This window comes from Solanum pennellii, chromosome 3 (genome assembly GCF_001406875.1).
Source record: "Solanum pennellii chromosome 3, SPENNV200".
Taxonomy (NCBI): domain Eukaryota; kingdom Viridiplantae; phylum Streptophyta; class Magnoliopsida; order Solanales; family Solanaceae; genus Solanum; species Solanum pennellii.
Genome location: NC_028639.1, coordinates 71126034 through 71137788, shown reverse-complemented (window position 1 = coordinate 71137788; position 11755 = coordinate 71126034). Strand labels below are relative to the sequence as shown.

The following is an 11755-nucleotide window of genomic DNA, read 5'->3' as shown; positions in this document are numbered from 1 at the left end:
ATAATTCGATATATTATTCATACCCCATTCCTAATTAAAAGAAACAAAATAATTACCCAAATAGTATATAAAATTGTGAAAATTATCTAAAATAGACCCAATTGTAAAATCATTTTATTCAAATCAAACTCAATTCAATATATTTATTAAAATAATTCAATACTAATTATTAATTTTAGAATAAGTTATTTTGAATTTACCAATCAAAAAACAAATTAAGTATCACTATAATTTATCGCAATTATTCAGTATAATCCTTCACACCAAATAACCCCTAATAATTTTTGAAGTTTTGAAACAAAATTGAAAAGGTAAGTTCGAAACTCAAACAAAACATCATTTGCAAAAGAAACTCAAACTTGTTTTGTTCTGAATTTTTCTTTTGAATAATTTTAAACAAACGCATAATATATATCGTATCTTTAAAAAGTAGGGAAAAAATGTACAGCTTATTTTATAAATAATTTTCTATTTCTTTTTGGTCTACGTGGAATTAGTTTGAAAAAAAAAATTAACATGCGTTGAGCCCAGAATATAGTGTCACGTAGGTCGAAAGGGGTAGAAAATTATTTATAAAATAAGTTCAGGGATAATAGGACCTTAGTATAGTATAAATATGTCTTTAAGATTTCGGACACAGATTAAAATGATTCTTATGCATTTTTCCAATAATTAAATTAAAAAATAAATATTGTCTTAACTTAGAATATCTTTTAAAGGTAACAATTATCATAATATTAATTTTGTAGTTATAAGTATTACAAAATATTGTATAAGTAAAAAAGATAATACTCTAATTAGCATGTTGAATGAAATGAAATCTTAATTTTATTTTTAAACTGTTTTAAAAATAATTTTGATATTTTATGTAACAATTGATATATTAAAAAAAAATAAAAAGTATAATCAATGAAAGATATTTAAACGTTTGTGTTATTTTCTAACGTACATTAATTTATTTATTTATTAATATATATATATATATTCTTTTCTTATAAATTATTACAAGAGATTATGTATTTTTATTCTTTTCTTACAAAAAAATACAAGAGATGTTAATTGAAAAAGAAAAATAATTATTAAACTATAAGAAACTATAATATTTTTGGGTATTTATGAGAATAAAATTAATTTATCATATTTATGAATCGATAACTAATAAATTGAATCAGTAATATATAAAATCAAATCAAATCGATCAATAAGTAAGAGGCAAAGGCAATTTTAAGAATGGAGAAAGAACGAAGATTTTAGATTGATTTATCTTTTTTTTATTTTCTCCAATTATATAGAGTTTGAAGTTGCGGATGAAGTTGAAGTTTAAAATTTTGGTCAACTTGAATTAAATTCTAAATTAATGAATGACAAATTCGATTGAATTTTTTTAAGAAAATAAATTTGAATTAAATTAATTGTGATGCTAGTATCTAATTGTCACTATTTCACCTTGTTAGTATTTAAATGTCACTATTTTTTATTCCACGTTTATTGAGAATTCAAATGTCACTATTTTTTATTCCACGTTTATTGAGAAATTAAAAATAGGTTTGTTATTCTATCTTTAAATGAATTTTCTTGAAGTGAACTTTTAATTAATAAATGTGAATTAATTTATTTTGATTAACTAATTTGACTAATGAACATGAATTCACTTAGTTTTTCTATAAATTATTAACAAATTGTTGAAAATGTCATACTTGAATTCACTCTTCTTTTTTTTATATATGTCATCCTTACTAAAAATAATAATTGATCCATAATACTTATCATTTCTTAAAATCAATACATAATTTACAATATTCTTCATATTTTATCCTTGTGAGTTGTTAGCCTTGAAGATATACGTCTAGATATGAATATAAAGAACCTGATTTGTGATGTATGACTTCCATCAACCTGCTCAAAATCTAGATATAATGATGTCATTTCCAATGTAATGTCAAAGATAAGCGATGAAATTAAGTTGCGGATCAAATGATTGACTAAAGAAAGCATCAAGCTATGGCGGCTTTAGGGAGGATTCTCCAGTAAACAGCAATGATGGAACCATGGCTGTACAGGAGAAAGTAATACCAGTCGCTTAATTAATGTTTTCCTAAGGATAGTTCACAAGTTTGCATCATACATCCCACAGTGAACCTTAGCCTAAACCGTTGGTGAAATATTACAGTCTTGTCATCGTACTGTTTTAGTAACTATTCACGGGCGATTACAAACTGGTAGTCCCAACACAAAGCATAAACTGTTACCACTTCCTTTAAGTTGACAAAATCGCAAACTTGATACTTGGATGATAAGTTATTTCTGCTTCTTGGATGGCTTACTCCTAGTCTGCCTTGGTTCAGCCTTTTGCTTGGTGGTCTTCTTCCCCTTTGATTGTGTTTTACTAGAAAGATTTTGATCCTTGTCCTGTTCACTAGCATCATTATCGTCGGTGTCTTCCTCATCATCACTTTCCTCTAGTTTTCTTTTTGCAGCCGTATTTGTTCCTCTAGTTTTCTTCTTTTGATCACCACCTTTTCCCTTGGAGCTTTTGTTTTGTTTTGCTTTTCCAGATTTCTTTGGAGCTTCATCGTCACTGTTGCTTTCCTTTGACTTCTTGTTAGTAGAAGCTCTCTTAGTATTTGCCCCACGCTGCTTCACCTTTGACTTCCCAGCTGCTGTCTCTTCAATTTCTGGCTCTTCCTCTTGACTATCACTATCGTTATGCTTGATTTTCTGAACTTTGACCTGTTGCCGTTTACCTGCCGCTTTTGCAGATTCAGCCCCCGTATTCTGTTGTAGCTCTGGAACAAAGGCTGATGTCTAGCATTAAAAAAAAAAGTTGTTATCTATTTACACTTGAGACGGTTAACCAGAAAATAGCGTTACAGAGCCATACCCTGCCACCTGCCGTGATGAATTCTATTTTCTTCCCTGCAAAATACACATTTTCTGTCAATGGTCATCATGTAAAAAAAATAAAATTGCAAGCATATGAAAAACTGCAAAGTTTTTATCTAAAATGACGACAGAACACTGAGCACAAGGAAAGCAGATCTATCATTTTTTTTATTTCATGTTAAAAGCATGCAAAACTACTTAATATATCGTCTGGCAGTTACAAAACAAAGCAGAAAATATCTACTTCACAACAATGTGGATATGATGAGCAAGGATGATGAGAATAACCAGAACCCAACCAGGAGTAGCTTAAAAGTGAGGAGCCAAACCATCAACAAAGGCCTTGCCAGGTTTCTTTTCCCGGGAATGGGAAATCCAATTAGAAGGATACTGACTACTATCTGCCTCAACTTCAACAGCTTTTTTGATGACCTGTGACATTACAATTCTGTGTCAAAATGAGGATGCATATGGAAAACTATCTCACCATTAACTTTTCCAGGTTTTTTGCCCCATCGATAATGAAACAACCATTCAGAAGGGAAGCGGCTGCAATCCGCATCCACTTCAACTGCAAATTCTGTAACCTAGAAGTATCATCTCCAATAGCTAGCTATGAGGAAAGCATTCTTATACAAATGATAAGTGATCGCAACAGCCAATTCAAGAAAGATGACTACCTCGTTAATGCACTTCAGCAATGTTGCACAGTCCTCTTTGGATATGCTTGAAGCGGACTGCATAGGATGGATTCTCGCCTGTCAAAAGAAACTTCACAAAGTTAATCACAAATATTTCCAATGGGAGCTTTCTCTTATTTGGTCAACTTCACAAGAGAAAGCAAAAATTTGCTAGCAACATCAGTCTGTATCCAAACTGCTTACAGCAGAAATGAAGAGACAAATTTGTCCATTTGTTAAAGAAAAATAGTAACTAGACTTTGAATGAGCAAATAACGGAACAAAATTTGTAACTTGCAGTAAAACGTAAAGCTAAGAAACTCAAAATTCTTGTATTATGGCCAAGAGTTGAGCACATGCACCTGATATAACACTTCATCTGCAATCCAGTTGCCAATTCCTGAAATAAAACTCTGCAGAAGCAACAGGGGGAAAAAGATTTATAATGCCTACTAGAAAATGGCTTAAGCTCCTAATGAATTTAAGGGTGATAGCTTTTCTTTCCTTGTAAAAATACTGTTTATTGAATTTTCTTATACAGCACGGGAGTTTCAATTATATGCTACTAAATCTAACTTTTAGCACATGCTGGCTCCTAATGTTTAGCTGGATAACAATGTTTGTTCAGAGTAGGAAAGCAACAGAAACATAGATATCTTTTCACGCATTAAAGCATTCACAGATAGATGTTACCACTCAGATATGCAGAATCTTTTAAGCAGTTGATTCGCAAAATTAACATATACTTGAAAATAAACACGAAAAGAAAGGAAAACAAGAACAACGTAGAGAACTAATCAGAAGGAGATTCTTTTTGAAATGGTAATGACTAATGATTGTAGAAATAAAACAGCACAAAGAGTGTGCTGAGTATACTGTAGAAGTCAGCAAAAGCATAAGAAAGAGAAAACCAAAAGTAACGCCCTCTTAAACTCTTAAAAGGGTTCTAAGAATTCCAACAAAGTTTCTGCCTTATTAGCATACTCCAACTTACACCAACAATGAAACAACAGAAGACAATCAAACTTGCTTCACTGTGCTGATTTGAAGTTTAGGTATAAGTAGAGATCGAGTGGTGGTCTTTTGTAGTAGACTAGTATTCCACTTCTAATACATCTGTAGATGGATATGCCTTTGTCCTAAAATTTTGCCTATCTTGATTACTATGTCATTAAAATATGTATTTTAAAGAATTTCTTTCACCATTTCCCAGAAGTTCATATCCTTAGTCACAGAGAAGTAAAAATCCGTTTCTCACCTGGTCAAGTAATAAAGCTTTAATGCCAATCTTCTTCTTACTCAGAGCTTTATAGAACTCGTCTACAGTCATCGGCTCCAACAATGCATCAGGACCAAGCTCAGATATTGGAGGAACAGACACCGGCTGCAATGGAAAATTCATTGGGAGATGACATTCAAGATTTTTGTTCAAGGGGAAGTATCCACGAATTGGTGGTAACATCATCTTACATTCTCCAATGAGCGAACCCTGGCAAACCGCCTCTTATCCGTAAATGAAAGCTCCAGACCATCATCCAACTACAAAAGTTTGAAACGCGTCCACATACATCAGTAACTACATTCATATGCCAGTTTGACCTTTAAAAGAAAGGCAAAGGAACCAAAGTAGCAAAATAAATGAAGGCTTCAACCCACTTTTTCTGTAAGCTACAGAAGTAGGACCCCAAAAATGCAAAAACATTTTTCATGGTCCATCTAGTCCTCTTTTCCAGTTAAATGAGGTGGATAACAAATACAACAAGGTGGTTGATTTAAATGCCACTAGTCCTAAGTGATGAGGGAATTGACTATCAAGAAAACAACGTTAAATTTCACATATGATAGTCTGTCATAGTACAGTGAAGATTTTAATTGCGTTCACACAGACTCTGGTGTGTATGAATGATTTTTTATATTTCAAGATGGGTAAAGAGGGTTAAAGAAGCTTCATACAGACAAAAAAATGAGTCTAAATTTTGTGCATTGAGGAATTTCATGCATCGCTGATTACAAAGGGTGCAAAAATGCTTCTACATCCATATGATTCATTCACTAATTCCATTTGGGCCACAAAATCACCTCAGACCATTATCCTTTTCATGAATCTACTTTTAACTTTATAGTAATAAATGTATGTCACAATTTATGCGAGCAATTATAGAAAGAAGACACAACCGACACATTAACTCGTTAGAAAGAGTAAACTTACCTCAAGGAAAACCTTTGAATACTTGGAAGGCCACTCATCATCGTCTTTTACCGCAGACCTAGAACAATATTACATTTGTGATAAGTGCTCCAGATTGATTTATTCGTTTTTTTGAACAATATCACACATAAGACGAGAAAGCTAATTTGACTTTGGCAATTCTTAAAGCAGTCCGTTAATCAAACTTCTTCGAGAACATTTTCTTTTCGGGGATAAGTAAATGAGAAATTTTCCATAATTTGGGTAGACACTTGTGGCCCTTAAACATTTATTGTTCATCAGTTTGCAAACTGAATAGCTTTACATACTTGACCAGTACAACAAAACATTATAGCTCACCCTTTATATTTTGTAACTGCAACTCCCTTGATATATATAGCACCCGCCATTCCTGACCATAGTAGTATAAAATATTAGAGATCAAATAAATACACTAGGCAACAGAAATGTTATTATTTCCAATCTTGTAGCTTGACAGTCTATTCTGTTGTTGAAACCTTGAAAATGCTAAGGAAAGGCAGAGTTAAAATATGCAAGACAAAACTATGAAAACTTCATCAATAACTTAATGCTAAAAGATATTTGTGCCTGAGAGCAATTGGATTTGGACGAGAACACATAGCACACAACTAGGAGAATTTCATCAATATCAAGTATGACATATCCAGAACTAGGGTTTCTCAGCGCCAAATTTACATGTTCATTGTGGGCAGTTATTCCATACAAGCAATTGTGCAAATACATTCTTTTTCTGGAACACTTTTATCCAGCAAAGTTCGTTATTTAATGGAACTTTTCTAACATTGGGAACTAAATTAGTTAATTTTCAGATGCAGTAAAGATTTTAACAAAAGAAAAGTAGCCTCACCGAACTGGAAAGTAGGAAAAGGAGGGGAATCGAGCACAAGCCACATATTTTTCCCTTTGCGATTAGCAGCTACGATAGTTTTGCCCTCAAGAGATGCTTTGAAATCCACAGGAGACACGCCGTCGATGACCTTGGAATCGTCGGCGATGATAGCTTTCACAATTTTCTTGCCAATGCAGTTGTCCTCAATGGCTCTTCGAGCTGCCTCTACCTCTGGAAGCTCTGGCATTTTCGAGCTTAGCTGAGTTTCTGAAGAACACTGATAAGAGTTTCGCGCGCTTTGTCTCCCAAGGGTTTGGTCACGCAGGGGAAAAAGGTGGAACTTGGAAATGGTTTAACAAAAGTTTTAATTGAAAGTTTAATTATTATTTTTTCAATATAAACCTCGCCTATTTCAAAATTTAAATAAGTATTTGGCCATTAAGTTTAAATATATTCATTTTATTTATATAATATAAAATTGTGTTTTATTAAAAATTAAAATAGAGGAAGAAATTGAGGAAATAAAAAGGAAAAACTTTCACTATCATATATATATTATTATTATATATTATTTATACTTTTGAAATAATATATATCTTATTACTAATTAAAAAAGGGCAACTTTCACATACAGCAAACAAAAAATTCATATTTGTATGTTATAGCAAAGTTTGCATGATTGCGCTCATAGCAAACGTGTAAATGTATAATTCGCTATACATATACAATTGAAGCGAATTGTATAAAACAAGAAAGAGAAAGAGATTTGGCAGAGAAGTGTATAAAACGAATTGTATAATTATAAGTGTATAGGACGATTATATACAATTTGAATTTGTATAAAATGAGAAAGAGAGAAAAACAAAAAAAACTTGGGCAGAAAATATACAATTGAATCGAGTTGTATAAAACGAGAAAGAGAGAAATTATATACAATTTGAATTTGTATAAAACGAGAAAGGCAAAAAAGAGACTTGGGCAAGGCCGCTAAAGAGTACTTTTATTGTATAATTATAAGTGTATAGGACAAAAATATATGTATTTGGATGTGTATATACAATTTCTCTCGCTTTATACCATTAGAAACACAATTTATACAATTCTACCGTATAAAGCAAGAGAGGCGAGCGACAGGAAGCGAGTGAGAGAGGGAGATTGACAAGCGAGAATATGAGGGAGCGGGGGATTGACAAACAGTTTGCTATGAAACACAAATAAATCAAACAGTTAAATACATGTATTCTTACTACTAGATACACAAAATAAGGAGAGATGTGAGCGAGATTGAGGAGAGAGCAAGCGATATTCGTATGTATTTTGAATACATACAAAATACACTATATACACGCTAGGTACATGTATTTGTATGATCTAGAGTGATTCGCATGTATCTGAAATATTAGATACATTGGAGAGTTGTGAGCAGGATAGGATAGAGGCGAGAAAAATTCGTTATGTATCTTATTCACTTAGATATAATGTATCTAGACCAATATATACCTAAATTTGACCTCATGTATCTGAACATATTTGGAGGCACTAAATCCTATAAGATATGAATATTACAGAGTAGAGGATATTTAATAAAGGGAAAAGGGTCTGATATACCCCTCAACTTTGTCACTTAGAGCTGATATACCCCTTGTTATGAAAGTGGCTCATATATACCCCTACTTGTAAACAAATGGCTCACATATACCCTTTTCCTCTAACGGAAATGAAAAAAATAATAATTTTAATCTAAATTTTTATTATTTTTTTCTAAAAAATATAATCCCATATGAGTAAATTTAATCCTCGTCAAACATATTTTTGTTGACTTTTTTTGTTTCAATGACTAATTTATAATTATTATTTTGATAATTAAATTTATTTATGTTTCACTAATATTTTTGTAAAACTTATTGTAGATGACCAAATTTTTTCTTCGAATACGAAATTAAATTACAATACACACAAAAAAAATAGTTTAATTTTTTTCTTCTTTAAACTAAGGAATGAAAGAAAAAAAAACAAAATAAGAATAAGAAACTCAAATAATTATAATAAAAGAAGTCAAAAAATAATTTATGCATGAAAAAAATTAAAATATACCTTGAACTTTGATAGAAGAATCATATATACCCTTAAATATTTTTTTTAATAAATTAGAAGTAATAAATATAAATTTAAAATTAATTTTTTAACTTCCGTTAAATGAAGGGTATAAGTGAGTCATTTTGTAACGGCAGGGGTATATGTGAGCCGTTTGTATAACGGTAAGGGCATAAATGAGCCACTTTTATAACGAGGGGTATATCAGCTCCAAATGACAAAGTTGAGGGGTATATCAGACCCTTTTCCCTTTAATAAATAATTTGCTCCTAATCTAGTGTAATTTAGATAAGTTCTCCAAATAAAAATTAGCCTTCCTTTTTTCAAGTGTCATGTCAATTGACCCTTCACTTAATATTATACTTTTATCAATTTTGATCAAATTGTGAAAATTTGTTAAGTTTCAAAACTTCTATTCATAATTTTTAATTTTCTTTTCAAATAAAATACATATGCAAACACAATTTCAGATTTCCAAATATCACAAAGCTAAAGTGAAAATGACCAAATGAAAACTTAATCTTGGAATTATTATTCTTTTAAACACTGGTTATCAGCATTTTGTTCTCCATTTTCATAAAACAAAAATGTTCTAGATAGTATTGCAACTTAATTCTCTCCCTTTTTCCTGCTGTCTTTCTTGTTTTAATTTGAACTCCATCATCCTTTAAGTGCACACTAACCATCACGAAAAATCTGCAAAATTTACTATAAGTCTATAACCATATAGATTGTTATATGGGATGACGTTTTTACGTGTATAGGAAAAAACTCTTGGTCTAAATGTCTGTAAGTAAATACGTATTTTAAATATAAAGCTTATGTACGTCTATATTAGCGGACTTGAGTTTGAGACTCCGAGTTTTTTATGTCACTGAGCGTTCTAAGTTAATAATTATCGCATATTAAATATAAAATAATTTGCATCAAAGTTACTAAGCCTGATCAACCGACCCCCTAACCTATATTTTAGCTTCATCGCATACATATATTTTAAAGTGTTCGAATAACGGAACTAAAATCACTACTGCCACTCTGATGACAATGAGATGATCATTCATTTTGCCAATTTATGTTTGGTTCAGCTATGCATGTAACTTGTAAGTAGCTAATTACTGTACAAGTTGACTTCTTATAAATTTGAATTGGTGTTGCAGGGAATTAAATTTGGGGGACTCTATGATCTGTACTTGGTATTTCATTTTTGAATTTGTAATGTACTAAAGAGCAGTAGTAATAAATTAAAAAACCTAGAGTCGAGTGTAAGCAAACACATTTTGCAATAAATTTTCAGAACCTTTCAAAATAGCAAAAACAGCTCATTCAATGCAAAACACGGATCCTAGCCGTTGCCCTGACCATATCAGACGTTGAGCTAATTCTCACTCAACGCCGAATCTAGAGTTATTAGTTACTGCTTCACGTAAATTTAATATCAAGTTATATGCATTTTAATAATAAAAATTCATATATGTTACGTACGCACAATAATTAAATACTTAGGTTTGTGCCTAGCTACAAAACTTAAAAAGGAGCAGTAATGGAAGTATCAATAGTCGATCATCTAAGATAATTAACTAAACTATCACTGGTGTTTGGACACATTAGATAAGCTTATCCCAAACAAGCAAAATATAAATGAATAAATTATCATTGCTTCATTGCCCCTTTTTCAAACGTGCAACCAATAATGCAGAAAAATAATACGTTAGCTTGAATACATAACAACCCAAATTAATAATCCAGTGTTCAATTACTTCAAATAAATATTTGATTGCTCTGATACTGTGTGAAATTAGGTCTTATACCTAATTTACATCTCAAAAGCTAGCTCAAAAAATAAATTGCACAAGCCTTATAAGGAGTCTACCAATCTCATTAACTATCGATGTAGAACTTTTATCATTCTTTTCACCATTCGTTTAAAGAAACTTCATTCAAATGACTGCAGTTTACGCATATATCAACTAATTTTATGAAATACTTTGAAGAAACACAAACACTAGATAACCTTTTCAAAATCACGATTTCGAAACGTTGAGACAGAATATGAAGTAGCAAATCGTTCTACATTAGAATAAGATCATTTATAACAAAGCATTAATTAATTAAGTAGATGATGATGATTTATTTGTGGCAGTAGGGGACTGAAGTGGAAATAAAGGTAATAGTTCGGGAGGTTCAGAGCCTCTAGGAGTAGTTCGTGGACTTGGATGCAAATAAAATCCTTTGGCAGCAATGGCTTTTTCTTCTTCCTCCATCGGCGATCTCGGACTGCCACGTGTCAACATTTCCAATGGTGAAATTGGCGAAGTCAAAAAACTTCTCTTCCTAGCTGATGAAGAAGGAGAAGAAGAAGAAGGAGAAAGTGAGCCGACACCGAAGCTACCTCCATTGTTAAGCATGATCTCGAGCTTTCTCGCACTCTGCCTCCGCTCGTGCAGCTTGAAAGCCGGTCGTCGAGGCCCAGCTGGTCCAGGCCCAGTAACAGGGAGCTTCAATGAAGACGAATCTTGAGCTGCGCCAGTCAGTCGTTGAACAACGGCTCGGAAATTGGACGGGTCGGCTTGAACGAAAGTGGTATTGGGTGTTGATGAATTCGGGTCAGAAGCCATGATCTAAGAAGAAGAAGAAGAAACGGAAGAAATTAAAGGGCATATAAAAATAAGGTGTTTTTATTTTTTTTTTTTTTTGCGTATGAAAAATTGCTGTGCTTTTATTTTGTGTGTTTGCTGGTTTAGAGCATCTTATCGAGGATTGTAAAATTGTCAGATACTCCAACGAGTAGACTTTGAGGGCATATAGGGACAGCAAACAGCACAAATATATATACAAATATTTTAATTACCAAAAGATCTTTTAATTTTTAAAAAACAAACAAATTAAAAAAGTAAAAATAATATATTTGTTACTGTGTTACCTTTTTTATATTTCATAAATTCCATGGGGGGTCCACAACTTTTAAATTGAACCAAAAAGAAATATGGTTGAATTAAGTCAATGAGGGAATGATTGTTGTCGATAATTAATTAAATATTG

At 31.9% G+C, this 11755-nt stretch overlaps 2 protein-coding genes across 6 annotated transcripts; both read right to left on the bottom strand.

Moving 5' to 3' along the window:
- Nucleotides 1–1953: 1953 nt before the first annotated feature.
- LOC107012220 (formamidopyrimidine-DNA glycosylase) lies at nucleotides 1954–6982 on the bottom strand. 5 transcript variants are annotated; one of them, XM_015212000.2, is made up of 10 exons: nucleotides 6641–6982; nucleotides 6112–6163; nucleotides 5773–5830; nucleotides 5034–5102; nucleotides 4822–4947; nucleotides 3926–3976; nucleotides 3564–3641; nucleotides 3371–3470; nucleotides 2882–2916; nucleotides 1954–2805 (listed from the first exon to the last, which is right to left on the bottom strand). In XM_015212000.2, exons 1-10 carry the CDS (start codon nucleotides 6867–6869, stop codon nucleotides 2299–2301), a joined length of 1305 nt encoding a protein of 434 aa, XP_015067486.1. In that variant the 5' UTR covers nucleotides 6870–6982; the 3' UTR covers nucleotides 1954–2298. The 5 variants fall into 5 exon arrangements, 3 of the variants coding, with proteins under 3 accessions (XP_015067486.1, XP_015067485.1, XP_027771738.1); XM_015211999.2 differs by lacking the exon at nucleotides 3371–3470 and adding an exon at nucleotides 3213–3315; XM_027915937.1 differs by having other exon boundaries at nucleotides 2673–2805; nucleotides 3371–3463.
- A 3661-nt stretch (nucleotides 6983–10643) lies between these two features.
- On the bottom strand, nucleotides 10644–11527 carry LOC107013758 (VQ motif-containing protein 11). Its single transcript, XM_015213635.2, has one exon. It carries the CDS (start codon nucleotides 11329–11331, stop codon nucleotides 10825–10827), a length of 507 nt encoding a protein of 168 aa, XP_015069121.1. The 5' UTR covers nucleotides 11332–11527; the 3' UTR covers nucleotides 10644–10824.
- Between the last annotated feature and the right edge of the window lie 228 nt (nucleotides 11528–11755).